This window comes from Lissotriton vulgaris, chromosome 6 (genome assembly GCF_964263255.1).
Source record: "Lissotriton vulgaris chromosome 6, aLisVul1.2, whole genome shotgun sequence".
Classification (NCBI taxonomy): domain Eukaryota; kingdom Metazoa; phylum Chordata; class Amphibia; order Caudata; family Salamandridae; genus Lissotriton; species Lissotriton vulgaris.
In genome coordinates this window covers 1264524091-1264547281 of record NC_141694.1, presented here as the reverse complement: position 1 = coordinate 1264547281, position 23191 = coordinate 1264524091, and the positions used below count along the sequence as shown (strand labels likewise).

Sequence of the window (23191 nt, the reverse complement as noted above, 5' to 3'; positions counted from 1 at the left end):
GAGATTCTCAACAGGGGAGGTCTGTTTTCTCATTGCGAGTGGTCGCGTATGCTTGCGACCGCTCGCGATGAGAAACTACCAGTCCGCTTTGAGAAAGCTGCTGCTTGAGGAAAAATCTCCTCGAGCAGCAGAAAACTACAGCTCGCGCTGTGCAAGATGCCGTTTTCAATGATTGCAAAGTGCCGGATGCTTGTCCTCACTGTGCAATCATTGAAAACGGCATCTTGCACAGTGCGAACATGCTACTACACAGTTCGCGTAGTGCTACGCGTAGCTCGCGTAGTGCACTTCACGTAGCTTTCCAAAGAGCTACTTCGCAAACTACGCCCAGCCCTAGTTGAGAGACACTCGATCGGTAGCTGGCATGGAAAAAAACACTAGGGTCGAGAGGGGGTTTCCCATGAGGCAAAGCTTGTTCTGATATGGTGCCGTCAATTCAAATGTAATGCCTTAAGCATCACACATCCTGGATCTTCTGGGACTGACATTTTTTCAACAGGAAATCAGTTTTGTGGTAAATATCCTAATTTCTACAAAGCTACAAAGTGGTAAAAAAATTAAGTACAAAACTGATTTGGTGACAGGTGCGAAAATAATTTGTCCCTGTTATTCCCTGTTAATGGCAAAATATAACTGAATTGGAGCAAACCCAGAGTGAAGAGTTTTGTGACAGGGAACATCCACTGTATATTGATAGAACCAATACTTCTTAACATAAGAGATTTATGTTCTTAATTGCGTTTTAGAAAGCTACTGAAAATTGGGATCAGATCTGCTGTTTTTTATTTTTATATCTGTTGAGCTTTAAACATTCATGTCTGGTTAATGGATTCTGATTCAATGTGTTGCATTTCTTTTATATTGCTGTTGTTCAGTGCCTAAAACAAATGACTTTTTGAAACGTGTGAAATATGTGAAATGAATGCAAGCAATATACATGGTTACTTCCTAATGGTCACAATGAAGTAGTTAAATACGCCATTAAGCCATATTGTATAAAGTCCATCTTGGCGATAGGTATGGTCTTTTTTCTCCGCGAGGGGAATTCAATAACAAGGAAAAGCAAAAGGCAGTTACTATGAGCCAGCAAGTAATAGTTTTTGCCTTGCACCGTTTGATTATTGATGGAATTTGTGTTGAAAGCATCTCAGTGCCAACATTTTTTTTTCTCTCACAGTCTCAGGAATATGCCCCAAACATTTGGAACAAATTGATGAAACAAATAACGACAAATTAGCGTCTTCTTATAAATCACCTGACCACAAGCTCTCACTACACACTGTGGCCCATCCATGACCATCTTGAGTATCACTCATCTCTTTCATTGCAGTGCTGCACTACTTTGGGCCTGATTATGATTTTGATGGTCCTCCTGTAGGCCCGCCACTGCTGCGCCGACAGGAGGACCACCAAGCCCGTAGTGCGTCTGCCCAATAGATCACAAGTGTAATGCATGGCGTCCGGGTAGTGTTGCGGCCGTGTCATTGCAGAGGCTTTCTGAGGCTCACAGAAGAGCCTTTAGACAGACTGCTGCAAGGAAGACCGCCACAGCACGTTTCTACAGGGTATGGAATGCACCATGGCATGCATTCCATACTGTGCAGGAACTGGGGCGCAATTCCAGGAGGGGGGCACAACATGTGCCCTCCTGCATGCAGGCCCAGGCAGCCCCCTTAATTGCCTCACCACCACCCTTTTCATGGTTAGCTCACTACCACGGAAAGGATGGTAGTGTGGTAACTAATAATATGCTCGGCAGTGCCAAAGTGGCACCATCAGCATAGTACTATGCCTCACCACCATCGCCACGCAGCAGGATCCTGTATCCTGGAGGAGGCGGCAGTCCTGTGGAGGTTCAACCGCCACACTCCTAATGCAGTGCACTGTACCTTAATGGTGGTGGTTGGACCACCACTGAGAGTATGGCGGTCCTATGGACCGCCATACTCGTAATAAGGCTCCTAGTCTCCTGACCGTTACTTTTTATTTTTTTTATTTTTGCACTTTTTTCATATTGCACCAACTTAGCCAAAAGGCATTAGAGCTCTCTACATGAGCACTTGAATACATTACACAAGGTGAAGTTCATATTTTCCTAGATACAGGTAGATTAAATGATCTGCCCGAACCAGAGCTTGTTGAGCGATGCCGGGATTCGAACCGCGTTCCCCAGTACCAAAGATGGCAGCTGGACTTTTGGCCACATTTCCTCCCATCTTTTCTTGCTATGCAATCTGCCACCGACAACAGAGGAGGTAGATGGATTAATCAATATGAAACATAAGGCAGAATAATAATATGATTTTTTACCACATTATCAATCCCATATCAAACATCTGTTATTCAGCGCCAAGAAACCGCTGGGTGAACGTGCGCTTTACAAATACACATGTTATGTTATGTTATGTTATGTAGGCCAGCCCTATTAATGCCTCATGCCCCAGGTGATAATATATCATTTTTAAGACTGACTGCTTTGTACCACTCATCAAATGCTTTAATGCTTTATTGCCAGGTAAATAAATTATTATTTACCTCATGTTGCAGCTATTTGAGAATGTCTATATGACTCTATCACATTTCTGTGAAAATCCAAAATGGAGAACACAACCTAACAACTGCAGGCTGGTGATACTCCATTATGGTAAACTTCCAAAAGGAGGAAACATTTTTGTTTAGTAATTGAGTCAATTCAAATAAAAACATCAGAAAAAGGGGTACGGATGACAAGAAAATGACACAAGAGAATAGGCTAGGGAGAAAAGTGCTGAGGATTAATGGAAAAGTAGCAAGGAAGACATACTAGGGCATTGGTAGGTGCAGACATACAGGGTATAGGGCGGGTGGAGATACTAGGGTATAAATACAGTTAGAAGTACTGGCATATAAGAAGGGGCAGAGGAACCTGAATGTAGATAATTGTAGAGGCGCAAGGATTTATGTGTAGTGAGTAGTACAATGGCATATGTAGAGGTAAAGTTAGTGGGGGATAGGTAGTCAATATAGGTACAAGGGTATTGCCAGGCAGCGAAGTTCCTAGATATAGGTACGAGTAGAGGTAACAAGGGATTTTTGCCATACAAAAACTGACTGCAGAGATGTTTTTAACAGGAAGGACATTTCTCAGGATACATTTGACACCATGGGAATGACAGTGGCATTAATATAGAAAAACTGATGAAACAGGTTTGGGGAGAAGGTATCTCCAAATGAAATGCTTCCACTGGTTTTTATTTTTATCCAGAAGCATATACAACCAGTGCTGACATGTAGCAAAATATTTTCGCGGGAAAAAATATTCTGAACGCCACCAAGAGGTTCAATTTGTGTCTCATGTACGTTGCTGCAAAGGACTGTGACTTTCTTTCCATGATTGTAATACTTGGCAGTTTTAGGAAGTACTAAGGGCCCGATTCCAATGGGGTTTGGAAGGCTTCTTAACGGCATTTGCTCCGTCTGAATCGGATCAGGAACGTGTCTTTCCGACCGAATCGGAAAGGTTTATGACTGACCAAGTACGATGCGAGTTAGGCATTAGGATTATCCCAATCCGAACCCAACTGCATTTGGAATGACCGAGCCTTACAGAGCAGAATCGTACGTCTCTACACGCTGAGTTTCTGAATGACGGAGTACGATGCTGGATTTGGATAGGCTTTCTGAATCGGGCCGCCTAATGCAAATCAGCAGTCGGAATCAGATTTTGGGGGACCGTAGTGGGCCCCCCTGCACCCGAAGCATTTCCAATCGGGCCCATGGGGGTGCCCATGGGTCCCCCCTTACCAACCATGCACAGTGTGGCAGGCACCAGGGGGTGCCCGCTACAGGCTGCCTTATATTCCCCAGCCACCCCTTTCTTCAATGGGAGCCTATGCATTCGGTCGGAACATAGGCTCCCATTGAAGTCAATGGGGGTCCAACCAAATCGTATCCGGAAGCATCCGGATGCATCATACTCGGTCGGTGGGACTCTCCCGCTCCGGTCGGTCGGAAACCATTCCCAAACCGATTAGGTTGGGAAGATTTCCAAACCTCATTGGAATTGGGCCCTATGTTAGAAAAGATACTCCTGGTGCCCAATGAAGGATATGGTATATGATGGCAGGAAGGAAATGTCACAGACCCTTACATTAAGCATGTCCTCCTAATAAAGGTGATGCTGGCAATGAGTGGCAATACGCCAATCACAGCAGAAATACTGAAAAAATTCTGCCATTACAAAAGTTCACATTTTTCACAGAATGCATAAACTAATTTCCGAGAGATGCTGTCAAAATGGCGGAAGTTGAGCAGAAGAAGAAGCGAACCTTCAGGAAGTTCACCTACAGGGGAGTGGACCTGGGCAAGCTCCTGGACATGTCCTATGAGCAAACCATACAGTTGTACTTTGCTTGCCAGTGTCTGCGGTTGAAACGTGGCCTGTGCCTCAAGCAGCATTCCCTACTGAAGCGCTCTCGCAAAGCAAAGAAAGAAGCTCCTCCCATGGAGAAACCAGAGGTGGTGAAGACTCACCTACGCAGCATGATCCTTCTCCCTGAGCTGATGGGAAGCATGGTGGGCGTGTGCAACAGGAAGACCTTCAATCAGGTGGAGATCAAGCCTGAGATGATTGCCCGTTACGTACAAGCCTGTCAAGCACGGCCGACCGGATATCGGTGCCACTCATCCTTCCCGGTTCATTCCTCTGAAGTAAACGCCATCTGGTTGTAAATAAAGTTTTCCTTTCCATTTCCTTTTTTGATGGCTGCAAACTCCAAATTGTAAAACGCAATGCCTCCTCACAAAGGCCAACATTGTGTAATTTCAGAGCCACGTTTATAATGAAGTCATTTGGCCCATCTGCAGACCATCTGCATGCCTCAAAAGTCTTGCAAACAAGCTAACGTTCCCCACCATTCTTAACCAGCGGACGAATCTAGAAATAGACACTGATTTAAACGTTTTTTTGAATTAATTTTAGAAGTGAGAAAATCCATCATCTAACACCTGTAATCATTCTCTCCCACCTTCTTTCAAACACTTTCCGACATAGAACTTCGCATTCATAAGAAAATAAGCACAACAATTATTTGGCCTCATTATTTTAGCATTTTTCATCAGAAACAAGTATCCCTTTCCGGATGACAACCATGTTTGTGATATCCAGTAATTTTACATGGTGTACTCCTCTACAAATCCAACACAGCAATGTGGCCCTTTTTCAAATCAATCTCTTAAGTCTAAAGGATCATTATCTTTGCTCACTCCTTGTGCGATGAACTTGATTGCTTGTACTGGTCCGCTCTCAGATCCCTATAAAATCCTTCCCACAAAGCCTCTTCTGCAAGTTGCCAACACTACGTGTTTACACAAGGACAGTATGGGAAACATAGACAGGCTCTATTGTAACATTAGATCTATGGTAAAGTACTCTATAGAGACCTGGGATCTTATCTCTTCTCATCGCCCTCCAGTATGTTTCTTTACCGAGACCAGGCTATGTGGCACTGCACTCCCTAGTATCTCACTAGCAATACCACAGCAGTATCCGCTAGTTAAACGAAATAGGGAAAAACACATGGGAGGAGGCATAGTCATTGTCTTCAAGATTTTGTACATGTTGCAAGAATGTACTTCTTACTTTCAGAATGGATTGAGATGTGCATCTTTAAATTCTTAATACCAACTACTGAAGTCTGGAGGGAGCATTGATTTATCGCCCACCTGGCTCCAAGAAAGTTTTTAGCCAGGTATTAGCTGATTCTACCGCACCCCACATTTTAGCTTCTGATGAATTTCCCCTATTGGGTGACTTTAACTACCTTGGTGAGAATACTAACTACCAAGGAGTGTCCTAGTTCCTAGCTGATATGGAGACCTTATTTCTGAAACAAATAGTCACTGGACCTACACATAGGGCAGGAATTACCTTGGATCTTATTTTGACAAATGTAGCTGATGTGACATGTGAACCTCTCCCAATTACATGGTCAGATCATTATCTGATTAAGTTCTCCACTTTATGCAAAAACCATTGTGCAAAAACTAAGAACGATTTAAGCAGCCCCTATCGTCCATGGAAGGCAGTCACTCCTACCTCCTTCTCTAACAATTTTACAGTGGCTACTTTGTCATTCTTTTTGGACATCAATGCTGCTGTAGATGCCTATCATAAATCTGTAACATATACTCTTAATCAAATAGCCCCTTTTAAGAAACCCACTTTTTTTTCCTTCTTCTAAGAGAAACCTGGCACCGTGGTATTTTAATGATTTGAGACAGGACAAAACGAAATGTAAACGCCTAGAAGGGCATTGGCGGGTCACTAAATCTTTCACTGATAAACAGCTTACCAGGTTATGCTCCAAAATTATCTTAACAAGATCAGAGCTGCTCGGAAAATGCATACTATCTCTAAAATCACCCAAGAAGGCAACTCTGCTAAGACACTCCACAAAACGCTAAGCAGCTTTTTGAAACCTGTGCCTGCATTACTACTGCCCCGTCATCCCAGAAACTCTGCGATTCCCTAGCTAACCTTTTTGAATATAAAATAAATGCCGGAAATAGGAGTTTTTGTGTAATCCCAGAACCCCCAGATACAGCACTTAGTCAACCTCACCCTGTTGCCTTAGCTATTCTGGAGCCTTTCGAACCCTGTTCAGTAAAACAGGTGCAGCGGATGCTAACTCTGTTAAAATCAGGCTCCCCACTAGACCTCTGTCCACCAAGGATAATGTCCATTCTAGCTGGCTATCTAGCTACTTTGGTAAAATCATTGTTTGATTTTCCAGTAACTTCTGCCAAACTGCCATAATATTAGAAGTGTGCACAGGTATATCCACTTCTAAAAAAGTCCTCTGCCAATCCCGAAGATCTCACTAACTATAGACCCAACTCGCTACTACCTGTGATCACTAAAATTCTAGACAGCCACATTAACAAATAGCTCATATCCTAGCTGAAATAACATCGGATCTTAGACCCTTCACAATCGGGTTTTAGAGCACAACACAGTACAGAGGCAGCATTGGTGGCAGTCACTGAAAACATCAGACTCTCTCTCAATGTAGGAACCCAGATCATGTTGGTTCTATTGGCCCTGTCCGCCACGTTTCACATGGTCTCCCATTCCATTCTCATCCACAGACTACATGAAGAAGGTATTCATGTTTCTGCACTACTCTAGCTCAGGGACTTCCTCAACAACCGTACCCGGTAGGTTTGTTTTGGTCCATTTAAATCAAGAAAAATACTTTCTAACAAGGGAGTTCCTCAAGGCTTGTGCTTGAGCCCAACTTTATTTAACATCTATGTCGCACTTCTGGCAGAAGTTGTGAGATTCTGCGGTGTGGAGATTGTGTCAAAAGCAGATGACACTCAACTCCTCATCTCTTTCGGTCCTGACTGCATGAGGAAGATCATTGCATTTTGAGAACTCACAATTAATTGCGAATTCTCAAATTGCGAGGGCCTTGACACTTGATGCATCGCAGAAGCTAATTTTGCGATCGCAAACGGCCGATTTTTACAAATTGCACCGTTTGCGATCGCAAAAGGCTTTGATGCATGTGCCTGCATGTCTTTTGCCATTTCTACAGCAAAGTGTTTAAGCATAAGACTAACACAATGCTGTCCATACCGTGCTGTAAAATAACAAACGCCTTTTACCACTCCAGGAACAGTATTACAGCTTTGAATTGGTAAGATACCAACCAAGCCAACCTGAAATGAATCAAAGCAACCCCTGACACGTGTTTTGCTCTCATTAGAGCTATTGAGAGAGGTATAGCATAAGCAACTTGGCCTGATGGTGAAAATGCTATTAGTTAAATATGAATAATTAATATTTTCCAGATTTAATTGATAACATGGAAGTGTGATAGTAATAATTTGTTTTTTCCTTATTGCATGAGTACCCAACATAAGTAGAACATTATGATTTTAATGTTGTTTGTCACTTTGACAAGAAACCTTTCACTACACTCCTTTTTCCTGATCACCATTAGCTCGCACTACAGAGTGAAAAATATAGGTACTGCTGGATAGACTGGTTTAACTTACCCCACAGTTGAAAAAGTCTGATCCTGTATGCTGTCCATTGTTTGCAGAACGATAATATGTAGCATTTGCAATTAATATAATCTGTTAGAATGTCCTAAATATTTTGCTGTTTATGCCATTTTTGGGATGGAGAATAGTCTTCGTTAGTTGAAGCTGACATTGGTTGGGTACTGGCTGATATAAATATGATTCAAACTTTCTTGCAAATTCAGCCTATAGAACAACAACGCAGGGTACTGAATTTAACAGAAATGGGGCATTCAAGCATAAGTGCCTGTGCTTCCAACAGTGTTGAAAGGTTAATGCCATTCCTGTTTTTCAGGTAATACATGTTTAGGATCCTGAGTATATACATAGAGCAATAGTAATGATTGAAGAACTGCTGTATACCACTTGGATCCTTCTTAAGATTGCTGTAAGTATCCTTGATTTTTGTAATAGCTTCTTCTGTTCACTTTCATTAGACTATGTGATGAGATCCCAAATATTTTGGCCGTGCTCATCATACATATTTAACTGCTTTCACAAGGATCCATCTCTTGTAAAAACGTTGAGCCTAAGGCCAGAATGTTAACCTTTACAAAAGATTCACTCTCCAGTAACTGTAAACCATGCTTCATGTCATGGCCTTTGAGGCTGCTATGATCTTGTTACCTTACCTCCTTCTTGAATTTTGTCGTCTGGTGAACACAAATAGAGGTTTGGTGGAGAAAGCAGATTTTAGGAGCATAACATATGTTTGATGTAAGGGGAATGAATACGAAAAGAACAGTTTAGAGTATGCCTTTTAGTCATAGAGTATGGCAAGATCTTGTGATTAAGAAAACAGTAATATCTACAAAGAGTATGATAGACTGGGGCACATGTTAGTAGCAATTGAATAGCATGCCAAGTCTGAGGGTCAACTTTATTTGGTACATAGACCAAGAATATGCAGACTTTTCGCAAGTCAGTTGTTATAAATTGATTGTCCACTAGATGATTCTGTCCTAGATACTATGGCCCTCATTACAATGTCAGGCAGAATTACTTCCGCCCGACACCGCATCGGTCATGGGACCGACCAACACCCAGTCAGCAGACCCGACTGCCACATTAGGATGCTACCGAACACTGTTCGGTCACATGCCTTACATTTTACAATGGGAGCATGCATTCCGGCCGTATACCGGCTGTAATGTATGCTCCCTATGTAAAATGGGAGGTGCGGTTCATCCCTGCACCCTGTGGCATGCCCCTCAAGATGCAAGGATCAACAGGGGAGCACCATAGGTGCCCCCCCCCGCCTCCAACTCCAACCGGAGGCCTTGTGCCTTGGGGGGCCCTGCTGGGGGCCACCAAAGGTGCTTTCTGACATGGTTTCCATATCAGACAGGCTGGCATGGGAACCATGTCGGAAACTGTCTTCGTAATCTCAAGAGCGGAAAGGCCCATCGTTGAGATTACTTGATGCATTGCGCCTGGCGGACGCCAGCTGGAATGACCGATTGGATTCCTTTCTGACCACCTCTATTGTAATGAGGCAGTCAGAAAGAAATCCGACCGGCACATTACGATGCAGTTCAAAAGACTCCGACCAATGTCGGAGCCTTCCAAATCGCATTGTAATCGGCCCCTCTGTGTAATACTAAAGCCATCTGCAAGTATTGCGGATCCTGTATGTGGAGTATTACCACTAGAGTGTCAACACTTCTTTATCACTAGATTTATCAAGTTTTCACCTACTTTAAAAAGTAATTTGTATTCTTTCGCTTACCTCTTTGCTGTATCTATACAGGACTGTTCAAGATGCTACTATTCTGGGTTACAGTATTCAATTTTTATTTTTATTTGACTGTTTGGCAAGTAGTTCAGCTTCAAGTTTTTATTTGATTGTTTGTTGAGCAATAATGCAGCTGTCTTTTCATTATAACTACATGTTATAAGCGCACAAAGATTTTTCTGAATGTGTGATGGATTATGCTAAAATAAATAGTTGTTTGGACTTATCGTTCATGTTGCACCTCAGTGTGACCTAACGGATTACTTTATGCTCTGTATTGTACAACTTACTTACATTATTTAAAAATGAATTTAATCTATTATTGTAAGAAAGCAATTAAGCTTAAATTCATTTGTGTACCTTATAGCTGACAAACAAATTAGCAAAAGCAAATAGAGTTACAGCATTATGATGAGGCAAAAAAATAAATACATGCACTATTTGAAAAGAATCGGACTCACCCAGATAGTAAGATAATGCCAGCATCACTAGCCTCAGCCGAATTATAAATGGAAAACAGATAATCAAATGTCTCCTTAAACCAATTAAATTGTTGATGAATAGGTGTGCCTAAAAAGAAGACAAAGTTCAATTGACAAGACATAAAATAATTGGAGACTATCCCAATCATTGGGTTTCAAAGCAAGAATAACAAACATATAAAAGACAAACAGATGTGGCTTTTGTATGGAGAGTGCATGGAAAGACACAAACATTCATGCACACATTGATATAGGCCAATCTTACATGCAGAACAATATACCTCCACACACCCATGCACCCACAAACCAAAACAGCTAGAGACACATAACCTAACAAACCTGGACCGTTAAAAATACCATTTTAAACTCAAAAAATCACTTCATTTGACCTGTGATAGTTTACTGAGCTAACTATAACCTGTGCCCCACCAAGCATTGCTTATGCACTCACATATCACATCAGTCATGACATGTTCAATGACATCATTGATTACATTTCAAATGACCTAATTGACAACACTGATTATATCACTGATGACATTTTCAAATAATCTTCAGTTCAATTTACTCTATACACAGTACAGTCTTTGAGATAAAAAAAAGAAGTAAATAATGCAGCCTCATGTAAAGCATAACCTACATAAACATGTACTAACATAAAGTCATTACAATGTAGTTTATTCCCTCTAGACACACTAGTTCTATTAGATGGCCAAGCCCCTGCCATGTGCATCCTTTGCCATGTGAACAGGTTTTCACTGAGAATCCCTACCTCTGGACACTCTAGCTCCATTAGGTGTCAAAGCTAAGTACATTTGTCTTTATGCAAAGCTCTTCATGGAGAGGGAACTCCCGCTAGACATCCAAGCCACATTACGTGGCCAAAAGTTTCACCTTGTGGATAGTTCTTTATGTAGGGACTGCCCCCTCCCTCCCGACACCCAAACCCCATGTGGTCTACAAGCCCTACTACACAAAGCTGTTGCCCTGTGAAAAACGTGTCACAGAGATCCCTCTACCTATAGACTCTCAAATACTGTTAGCTGGTGAAGTCCCTACTACACACAGAGGCGAAGCATGTTGTAATTGAGTATACTCATCGGAAGTACAGAAGCTATAGCAAATTTGCTCTAGATATAGCTCATTAAGTACCTTTCAGTGTCAGAAGCATATAGTAAACTGTCACATCATTGGAGGATGTCATCAGTGATGTCATCAGTAATATAACTTGAGCTGTCATCAGTTATGTTATTAATGATGTCATTAATCATGTCACAAGAGATGTAATATGTGAGGTCATAAGCAGTGCATGGTGGGGCTCAGTAAACTATAACTGGTGAATGGAGTGTTGTGTATATATACATATACATACATACACATGCACATACATATACTTATAACCTACTGGCAGTCGCCAGTAGGTAGTCATAGTTAGGACCTAGTTTCCATAGAATAGTGTTTTTTGTTTTACCAATTACTTTAGTACTGTTTGATGAATCTTCCTAAAATTTTCAAAACAAGGATGCAAATTTGTTTAGTTGTGGTCTTTAAAATTTGGGGAGATTCGTCATATGGGCCTGAGAAAAATGGGGAGTCTCAAAACACATTTTCCCCATGTGATTTTAAACACGACTACAGCCGGAACTGCTGGTCGTAATTACACCAAATTTGGCAGAAATCTAGCCCTTGGTCAAGAAAGTGTGCTTTTTGTGATTTGGTGTAAATCCATTCAGTCGTTTTAGAGTTATTAAAAGAAAATCAGATTTGTATATCAAGGGACACAAACCCTCTGCGAATGCTCCCTATCTCGTGTAGAGATCTGATTGGCTGCCAACACTTCAACCAGGAGGTGTTGGCAGCCAACTTGAGACTCGTACTCAGCCGAGTCCCAAACAAAAGCGTTAAAAAAAGAGAAAGGGCAGGGTAAAAATACCCTGACCTTCTGGGTGTAGTTGTGGGATGTTGGGGTTTGAAGTGCCTTTAGTCTCCTGTGGCAACTGACTTGATAGTGATCTGCAAGCAGTCATCATACTGGGTAGCTCCTGTTACCTCCACCAGGGACATAAGAAGAAGTTTGGAGTGATCCACAATCATCCTCGCCTACTCTTCGGTTTCCACTGAGTGTGACTGAGAGTGGCTGGTCGGGCATGCATGGACAGGAAATCTTCTGGGTTCCGGGAGCCAGGTTGGTATTCTACGGTGAACTGAAACTCTTAACAGCTGCAGGATCCACTTTTCAATTCTCTGGGGAGGCCTTGACAAGGACTCCTGGAAGAGCAGGATTAGTGGCTTATGGTCTGTGATAGCGGAGAAGGGATGGCCGTGTAGTAGATGTAGAAATGCCTGCAGCCCCATAGGGCGGTAACAGCCTCACGCTCTATTTGTGAATAGCGCTGTTCCGCAAGTGTAAGCGTACAGCTGGCTTATGCCACCGGAACCCATTCTCTGGGCCCCCAGCGCCTAGAGACCCTTACGGGTGATTGTGCGCTTTACAAATGTGGATTATTATTATTATTATTATTATTATTATTATTATTCTTGTTGTTGAGCCAGCACTGCACCTAGGCCGGTGGGACTAGCATGCATCTACCACTAGTATCCCTCAGGGGGTTGAAGTACACCAGAGTGGTATCTGGGGACAGAGTGGCCTTCTTCCTGCTCAGGTCCCCATGCCCATGGGTTGGGTGACTCAGTGAGATCCTTGAGCGGGCCGGTGATATCTGATAGATTTTTTATGAAGCACCTGCAGCATGTCAGCATGCACAGAAACCTGGGGGCTCCTGACACAGATGATGGGACGAGTGCTTCCTGAATGTTCTTTACTTTGTGGGGGTCAGGGCCGATGCCTTTGTCTGAAAAGCAGCAGTATTTGATCCCATCAGGCCGGTGAATCTGTCAAACAGCGGTGTAAAAATCCTGCAACAGATGGTCTAGATCATGCGCATGTACGCTGAAGGCTATTTGTACAGATCAAGTCAACCCGAGTAGTTGAGGGCATCATTTGGGTCCTGGTTGGTTCAATCCCTGTGAGGCTTGTCTTCTTGTTCTATTTGGTGGGTATTCATGATTATGGGAATGGTGAAGGAAATCTACCAGTGCACGTATAGGTAGATAAACTGTATTTTTATGTTACAGTATTACTTTTTTGCAGGTAAAAAAATGACACATACTAGTATAGAAGAATTTTGATGATCATTAATCATTTAGAAAATGTATGTGTGTGTGTATATATATATAAATATATATCATATATATATATAGATCATATATATACTGACACTCAGTCAATGCCATGCATGTTCACATGTTTTATTATTGCTTTAATGTCCAATTAAATGTGACTATTATTATGACACTGGTGCATATAACCATTACAGTTTATACTTTTTAAATTTGAAGTATCAATGCATGAATTATGTGCTGTGAAATGGCCGCAAAATGTATGAGCTCCGTGAAGACTTCAGCAAGTCTGTTGTCAATGTTTGTTGGTATGACGTGAATACCATGCGACTTGCATTTAATTCAATGAAAACCTTTGTCTCGTCCTCGTGAAAAAGCAGGCGCGCCCTGCGAAACGCATCGAGCGAAGCTGTCCTAATAAAGACGCTTTCAACTCAGAAGTGGCCCAGACAATCCTTTCTTTATCGAGGAAGCAGAGTATATATATATATATATACACAACGCTGCTTATCCACCGCCGCTGGCCTCGCAGTGCCGGTGCAGTCGATGGAAGCAACCACCATCAGGATTCAGAGATCAGTATTCATTCAATATAAGAATTGAAAAAAGAGACGGCACACCAAGTGGCTCTGCACAGATTTTTATGTGCAAAAGGAACAGCGTATTTCAGCAGTTAGCCTTTGTCAAGTTAATGTCATGTGCTCAACCCACCACAATGCGTACAGAAATACGTGCAGAACCGAAAAAACATAGAAGAAAGACTGCCATCAGTCCTATAAGTTCTATGTTGAAATCAATACAACTGCAAATAACATTAACCAATTAATAATGTTTAAATGTAAAAAAAATTGCAAATAACATTTCCCAATTAATAATAATATTTAAATGTCAAAAATATATATATAAACCCTTTCATTATTTGAGGCAATCCATAATGCAATGTATTAGTTATATACATGTATTCGGTTTCAACACGAAAAGTGCAAAATCACCTAACAGTGAATATTCATAAAAAGGCATTTGTACGATATATACAAGCTCAGATGTCTCCAATAAAAGAAACACACAAAGACTGTAAGTCAGTTATAGATCCCTAAACTGATCATGCAGGATATCTTAGGCTTACCATACATTAGCCTGGATAGTAGCCCAAAGTTAAAGACAAGGGTTTGGAAAGATTTCCAAATTTAGGGCAAGTGCCCCTAAGTAAACATACTGGCAACGGAAATATTGCCAGTTTTATTCTCGTAGTTGCTATAGTGAACTGAGGATGAAAAATGGTAAGCCACGTGGCTCTCCATAAAATCAACAAGAGTGTTAGATCTAATAATCAAGGGCAAGTGCCCATATTAGGAGATTAAATGTGGCTGCATATTAAACAAATGCCTAAAATGTTTTACATAAGTGAGATGCAGATAAAAACACAATTAATAATAAAGAAAGAAAACAGGCAATTATTATAAAGTTGGAAATATGAAATTGTATCAGTTCTGAATTTACAATAGGTGTAAAAACCAATGTTCAGCCAATGTGAGTAGTCAATTCCTCACTACTGTTCATTCCAAATGGAATTCTAGTATTTAGGTCACTGATATATCTTGATTCCAAGATTTGCAACTGTTTCTCTCTGTCCCCACCTCTGGTGTGTCTTATGATACAGTCAATCCCAAAAACTTTTAGAAGACTGTTATCACTGTTGTGTTCCACCCTGAAGTGGCGGGCTAGGGGGTAGCTCTGATCATTGTTTGCAATGGCACGAATGTGCTGTAATATTATTTACTTCAATGGTAATTTTGTGCTACCAATGTAGCGTAGCCCAAAGGGACATTCTAATAGATATACTGTGAACTCAGTGCTACAGGTGATGAATTTGCGGATGTATCTAGTTTTGCCCTTCTCAGTAGTATAACTTTTGCAGATTTTACTGTTGCTACATGCTTCGCATGAACCGCAGGGATAGAAACCTTCCAATTTCTTATTAAGCCAATTCGAAGGTAATCTGTGTTCCTGGTAACTGTGCACCAAGGAATCCCTTAATGACTTTGGTCGTCTATATGTTACCTGTGGGGCAGCCCCTTTGGAGTTGCCAATGATGGGATCGGTATTAGAAGGTTCCAATGTTTCCTAAGCAAGCAGCTTAAAAGTTGGGATCTTTTGTTATATGTGGTGATGAGTCTGAGTCTGTTATCCTCACTCTTATTTCTGGTCTTGTTTTTAAATAGAACATCCCTTTGCTTAACTCCTTCCAGTTTCTTGCTGGCCTGATTGAGAGTTTTCTCTGAATAACCTTGTTGTAGAAATCTACATTTGATATTCATTTGTTCCTTTTTGTAGGTCTCATCTGTGCTGCAATTACGACGAGCTTGCAAGAGTTTGCCGTAGGGTATGCTAAGCAGGAGTGGTGTTGGGTAATGACTTGCATCGTGCAACGTACTGTGCCTGCTGTCTTCTTTCTAAAGAGTGACATTTGTAGTTTGTTTCCCTCGATCTCAATTGCCACATCTAGGAATTCACAGAAAGTGCTGATAATGGTATAAGTGAAACTGAGACTCAGGTCATATGTTTCCGAGATATGAATGAATTCCCTGGCACTCTTCTCATCACCATCCCAAATAAGGAACAGGTTGTCTATGTACCTGATCCAAATTGGGATGTGCTCGGTGAATCTATTGTGTTGTTCAGTCCAAATCACCTGCTCCTCCCACCAGCCCAGGAAAAGATTAGCTAGGCTGGGGGTGAAGCAAGTGCCCATGGCCGTGCCTCACTTCTGTGTGTACACTGCTACCTCGAACATAAAAATGTTCCGATGTAGGCAAGAAAGCATCATGGCTCCTAGCATATTTGTATGCTCTAACAATGTAACGACCTGCCCTTCAAAAAATACATAAAAGCTGCCACTCCCTTTCTTTGTTCGATACATGTGTACAAGGAGCACACATCCAGTGATATCATAAGACACGTACAATGTAGGTGTGTGAGAATGTGGTGTTACTCTTGAAAAACTTAATCAGCAATTGCTGGAATATGTAGCGTGTGGGATTGCTGTACAATGAGAATGTGATAAACAGTGTGTGGCCTAGTGATGGAATAAAGTGAGACTGTGATCTGTGATGTCTAACTTCGATTAAGGCCTGGAGCCGTGCAATGTAGGCTACATTTCACAATTATACAATCATATATTTGTATTTGACATTATATTCACTGTGTGCCTTCATCATATCAACGTGTGTGCAGCATTTAAACGTATTAATGAAATATAATCATTCTATTGACTAAGGGGTTCATTACAATGGCAGGCGGACCCTGTAACGGTACACGGGACACGGGACCGACCGCCAGAGGTACGGCGGTCCTGCCATGGCAATCAGGATGCCACCGCCATGGTGGCGGTTACACATGTGCATGTATAACTGTGTATTTGAAATGCATATTAAATATTTTGCTAAATTAGCCGGACTGTAGGCCTAATTTTGAAATGCATTTAGCTGTGCTAGGGTGTTCTTTCTTTCTTTTGAAGGACCATTCTCATGATTTCTGTTAACTGGAGGAAGGAATATTGTTTCAATAAGAATGCCGATGAGCCCTGAAGGGAAAACTTGACAGTAAACTTGGAGACTCAATGGTCAGAAGAAGGCTATTGTTCATAATGTACTAGGAATGCAAAATGTTCAAGGTTGAGAACTACAGTCCCAGTTCGATGCAATGGGAAACTAAAGGGATTTTGCAGATGCACTCGAGTAGTGATTTGATTTATCCATTGTTGTGTGAAAAGAGATAAGGGCATTTCTGAATCTCTTGTTACTTTAAATTGGTGTTGTCATAGTTTGTGCCACACAGATTCTTTCCAGAATTGGAGAGGGAAAAACCTCTCTGCTTTCCATTCCCGCGAGTGTGAAGCTTCATGCTAAACACTCATTCCCCTTTTTGGAGACTTCTGCAGGAGTCTTTATCACGCTAACACCTTCCAAACTCCCCAATTAGAACCCCTTATTAGTTGATCCTATAGCTATACTATGTTTAAGAGGGAGACGTTTTTTAATGGAACACCTATTCCTTATTCTCAGTTTCTGGATTGCTGTGGCAGTTACTACTCAGTATCTCATCTTATCACATTTAAACCTTTTGAGATATTTCATCTTACCAGCTGTATTATTGTATTCTTTTAACTTAATGCTAATTTCCTTGTATACTGGATGAATTCATATTTTTTAATAAATCCTCTTTTAACCACAGCTATTGATGCATGGTCCTCATTGTGGAGTCACATTGGCTTCACAAATTTGAAATATAGTGTTGATGCCTACTCTCTTTCAGTGCTTCATATCAACCAACAAAGGTCTATACAAACATGGAGAACAATCGCTTATGATTTTACTAAGAGATTGCAGTATACTTCCCTGCGTGCTCTCAGGCCGGACTAATATTTTTCCAGGAAACACTGCACCTGCTACACTGGCAACTACTGGGCACATGTGGCACAGTGGCAATGCTGCTGGAAAAGGCTTTACCTGTGATAATTCTGCTGTTAAAATATTTTAGTAGGAATTCTGATGAGGTTGAATTTGTGCCAGGTAAAAATATGTAGCACACCAGAAAACAACCAGTGCCTAATAAGCAAAACCACCTGGAAGGCAGCCATCAAACTCACATGGACGACATAGACAACAATGTTTCAAAGTACACGTTAATCATCCACCACATTTCAAGGGCCAAAACCAGATCAATTGTCAACTGGTATAATGTTGAGTGTCTTTATGAGATTGAAGTTGCGTGTATATTTTATAACTTCTTCTGGCATTTGGTTGTGTTATATTCACAATTACATGTGAAAGTGTTTTAATTGAAATGAGACTATGCGTGTGTAGTGCAAGAGATGTGATGTTGCTAAGGGGAGCCATTTAGATATTTGATTTAACCTAAGTGTTTACCCACAGTTGTGACTGTCACCAGGGGAAGTGCTCACTTATCATTTGTTTGGCAACCTTGACCAGGTCTTCAAATACACAGCGTGGTGAATTAATGGTGATTGATGGGATCATTTGCCTGCTTCCACCTCTTCAGGGTCACCACAGACTGCAGTAATGGTGGGGGAATGCAGTTGGCACTGTGCCTGAACCAACCGCCTTCTCCTCTATCAGCGTAAACCGAAGTATGTAGGTAGTGATACTATGTGGACTTCTTCTCCACTAGCAAGGGCTGCATACGTGTTCAAACCTGACATATGGGTGTGTCTGTGCAGACACACCCAACACACATGGGTAGTTGGCATCTCAAGTGGACCCACTGATCACAACCCTGACAGGAAAGGCCTTGTACTTAAATGACCATGCAGACACACCCTTCATATCCTGGTGGTTGGCAACCTTCTTTGGTAAATAACAGCCTCAGTTACATGAACCTTTTCAGAGTCCTACCTGCCACCTTGTCATTTGACCTATCACTGGGAACTGTTTTGACCCACCTCTTTATGCTAATTGTAGTTTAGTCTTTCATTTACCCTTGGGACAGACATGATCCTGAAATTCTCTTTCAAGTAGAGGTTTTAAAATAATTCTCCATCCTGATGATTACCCTAAGATTTGTACAAGAGAGTCAAAATGCCAACATTTCTGCTAGTGGCCATAAATAATTGCGGACTAGCTGTAATACCTGTTCTAGGTCTGATTAGGCCCCACATTATAGTCACTCACACTTCCGCTGGAGTCCTTAAGTTGTTCTGTTTAAATTATGGTTTTGGCTCATTGTGTTTGTGTTGTTGCACTGATCATTGGACCATCATGTTCACTTGACACAGTAGTGCAGTAGTATTTGTTAATATGATTCAATATCAGAAATCTGTGCTATATAATGTGCATTCTTTCGATATTACTTTGATATGTTAAATTTGTAGAGCCCCTTTAAAATATTCCTTTCATTACTTGAGATAAACTATTGTTATAATTCTTCCATGTCAGTGCGGGTCGCTGCAGACCAGCACTGATAGAACAAAACAACCCGCACAGACAAGTGGCTCTCATAGAGCCACACTCAACACGGTGCCAGCTCTATGGGCCCGATTCACAGAACTAACTTAAGACAAAACCCTAAACTTACTACCATTTTGGTATTCACAGAAGGCACTTACTCATTTTGGTATTCACAGAAGGCACTTACTCATTTCGGTATTCACAGAAGTTAGGAGTCCTAACTTTAGGACTCCTAAATGCCTTCTGTGAATACCGAAAGTCTTAAAGTTAAGATTTTTCTCAATTTAGGAGTCCTAAAGTTAGGACTCCTAAATTTACTACTCCTAAATTGAGAAACATCCTAACTTTGAGACTTCCAGTATTCACAGACGGCATTTAGGAGTCCTACAGTTAGGAGTCCTAACTTTACTACTCCTAACTGAGAAAAATCCTAACTTTAAGACTTCCGGTATTCACAGAAGGCATTTAGGAGGCCGAAAAGTTAGGAGTCGTAACTTTACTACTCATAAACAGAGAAAAATCCTAACTTTAAGACTTTCGGTATTCACAGAAGGAATTTAGGAGTCCTAAAGTTAGGAGTCGTAACTTTACTACTCCTAAACTGAGAAAAATCCTAACTTTAAGACTTTCGGTTTTCACAGAAGGCATTTAGGAATCCCAAAGTTAGGACTCCTAACTTCTGTGAATACCGAAATGAGTAAGTGCCTTCTGTGATAACCAAAATGAGTAAGTGCCTTCTGTGAATACCAAAATGGTAGTAAGTTTAGGATTTTGTCATAAGTTAGTTCTGTGAATCGGGCCCTATGCTCTCAATTTGAAAGCAGGAAACGTTGCTTTGGGAAAAGAGGGGGTGGGTTGGCACAATTGGCTGGCGGCCAGGTATTTGTTTATATTTTGATTTGGGCAGAAGGAATAATTATAAAGAGAGTGGAGGTGGGAGACAGGAGACAGGTTTTTATTTTCCAGTTTGGGGATAAAGGGGATACATGCTCAGGGTAGTGGTGGTCGGTGAAATGAGTCTAGGTTTTTTTTTTACATCTGGAGGGTGGGCCATGTTATGCATGGCTCCCTTTTACGTCTCTGCCCCTATGTCTATATTTGAGGCAGAGGCAGATCATTTGGAGGTGGGACAAGTATAACATAAAATTATAGAGGGCTAAATGTGAATAAAGGAGATGTTGTTCATTGTAGAGTTCTGAGAGACACCACAGAGAACCGGAGCTTCGCATAAGTTGTATCTGTCATGACACTCAGAACCCTTGGGTGAAATTCATCCCTGTTAGTCACAGTTACCCACCTACACTTTTATGAGTTCTCCTTTGTGAAAATCTTAGCTGAAGTTAAAAGCATTGAAAAGACTCACCTATACATGGGCCACAGCACATCTCAATCACACACAGCAGGATTTCATCCATCTAAGTTCACTAATTGCTTTGTCTGATGGCTCAATAGTGGGGTGCATCTTTATGACCAGGAAGCAGAGCTTTGAACACTGTACTACCCCCAAATTTTAGGTTCTTAACTATAGCTGGCAAGTGGTCTTTACATTAGCTAAACATAACTTTCTAGGAGGAATATATTGTGTTTCTAGCATCTGCATATACTCTACACCTTCATTAACGACTGCTTCTTGATTGGCACATAGACCTTTACATTTGATTCTGCCTTCCACCAATTTCCAGTTGACTACTTTCCAAACAGATTTGATAGAGTCTAGTCTTGTCCGGGTGAGTGTGAGCCCTGCTAGTGGACTTCATAGACATTGTAGTGCTTCAATGAAGTTTTTGGATAGGCCCTTGCCAACCGCAGCACATAAGCCCAGCTTAGTCATAACTAGTGATCTGATTAGGTCCAATCTATTGGAAAAGGTCGCAGAACCTTGAACAGCAAAGATAGTAAGAAATCGGTTCCTTTCACAATTTCATTCACCCGGGAGATGACGTAGAGATGGTTTTAAATCAAAAATAAATCCTAGGTTTTTCACATTTTGGGCGGGGCTTGGATATACAGTTCTACCAGGTCTAGGGGCATGCAGATGGATTGTATTGTTTTTTATTTCACCCAGTAGAACAACTTCTCTTTCGGTGTCACTGTGGCTTAGGAAATGTTTCCTTATTTAACTAAATGTATCAGCAGTTCTCAAACGGTAATCTGGGTACTCTTGGGTGTCTGCAATGCCTATTCAGGGGGTCCGCCACTGCTTAAAAAAAAAAATAATATTGACAGAATAATAAAATGTACATAAATAAAAAAGCTAATTGGAGACTAAAAATTCTCAGATTGGTGCAGTGCAAGAGCATCAAACAGAGTATTGTATGGATGATGAGAGGCCTCATTAAATTGTTATTTTTTTGTAGATTTGTTTGTGAATGAAACAAAATATTGTATAATTTATTTAGTAGTTTGACGAATGAGTATTTCTCTATTTTGTGTATTGTTTTGTGGTTCAAATCGTCGAAATTGCTTAGGCTGGAGTCTCCAGATTCCAACAATGACCCAGTGGGGGTTCCCAGATTTCAATAATCATTCAATGTGGGCCCTCCAATCCCAGTAATGATTAAATGGTGGTCCACAGAAGACAAAAGGTTAAGAACCAAAGACATATACGGTTTAAACACGCTTTGATGTTAGTTTGGTTTCTGGTTTCATTTTCAAAACAGAGGTTGATCTGAGTGTATTTATCTACACTACACAAGACAAGTCTACATGTTGCACTTTTCTGCTGTAGGCTTTACTTTTTTCCTGATCAATATTTCACATCACTGACAGTCCCTTCTTTCCAGGTGGTTTCTTGTGTGCTTTATTAGTGATGCACATTTGAAAACAATTTCTTTTTTACTTGCCAAACTCGACCCCTGGTCTTGGCTGTTTTTTTTGTCAATCAAAATGTAAATTCATTCATGGAATGAAGACCATAAAAGGGCAGACATCAGTGTACAATGGGGTCTAAAGTACAAAGCAATAGCAATCAAATGTAAAAATGCTCCTTGTAGAAACTCAAATTACCCTGAAACTTATGTGGAATGAGAACTCCAGCCGCAACATCACTAGTGGTATTTGGAGAAAACGCTTCTGATATAACGGTTACAGAACATTGGGGGATAGACTCAGAAATGCACACTGCGGTGGAGAAGCCCATCAAGCCTCCTCCAATCACAGCTACCTTTACGGTATCCATTGCTGTAAAAGAAGAAAATGGAAGTAGATTAAAATTACATGTGTTCTGTAATTATGAATTCCTCAATAAAGCACTCCAGTTTCTCGCATTCGTTACTAATTTTCCTTCAGTTCATGTTTTTAGTGACGCATTTGTAGGATAACCAATTTAACTTTTAGGTTGAGTCCAGTTGTCTGTGTCAATTGAGTGTAACAGATATAAAGTGCACTTTAAGAAACTATAGCATTATAAGAAATATTTTTATTAATGGATTTAATAATCTTACCATGTCAATAAAAATTCTGCATTTGATTTAATGAGAAATACATTTTTTTAAACAATGACAATCAATATTATACATATTTTTACCAAAGAAGCTTGCGTTCCTTTTATACCATTCACCCCAGTCAGAATCTGCAGCAGCTTTATACTCAGCTGGGAATCTCGGGAAGTCAAAATAATATTACAACAATATCAAAGGACAAAATAATAAATATTAAATATTACAACAATATCAAAGGACAAAATATTAAAACGTAGGTGCGCGGAGAGAGGTAAGAATTTACTATACTTAACTTCATATTTACTTAACTTCAAGATA

At 40.9% G+C, this 23191-nt stretch overlaps 1 protein-coding gene and 1 pseudogene across 4 annotated transcripts in view; one reads left to right on the top strand and one right to left on the bottom strand.

The window, feature by feature from the left end:
* DDO (D-aspartate oxidase) overlaps positions 1-23191 on the bottom strand; it is a 90413-nt gene that overhangs the window by 28605 nt on the left and 38617 nt on the right. The window contains exons 2-3 of one of the 3 annotated variants that reach the window (XM_086927383.1): positions 22440-22613; positions 10267-10375 (exon numbers count right to left, since the gene is read on the bottom strand). In XM_086927383.1, the coding sequence (XP_086783509.1) occupies positions 10267-10375; positions 22440-22611 (281 nt within the window). In that variant the 5' untranslated portion in view covers positions 22612-22613. Of the gene's footprint in view, positions 1-10266; positions 10376-22439; positions 22614-23191 lie in introns of those variants that run through there. The other 2 variants (XM_086927384.1, XM_086927385.1) reach the window with 2 other exon arrangements.
* On the top strand, positions 4269-4693 carry LOC147708738 (small ribosomal subunit protein uS19 pseudogene; annotated as a pseudogene). The gene has a single exon (XR_015296514.1). The product of XR_015296514.1 is annotated as a small ribosomal subunit protein uS19 pseudogene (transcript).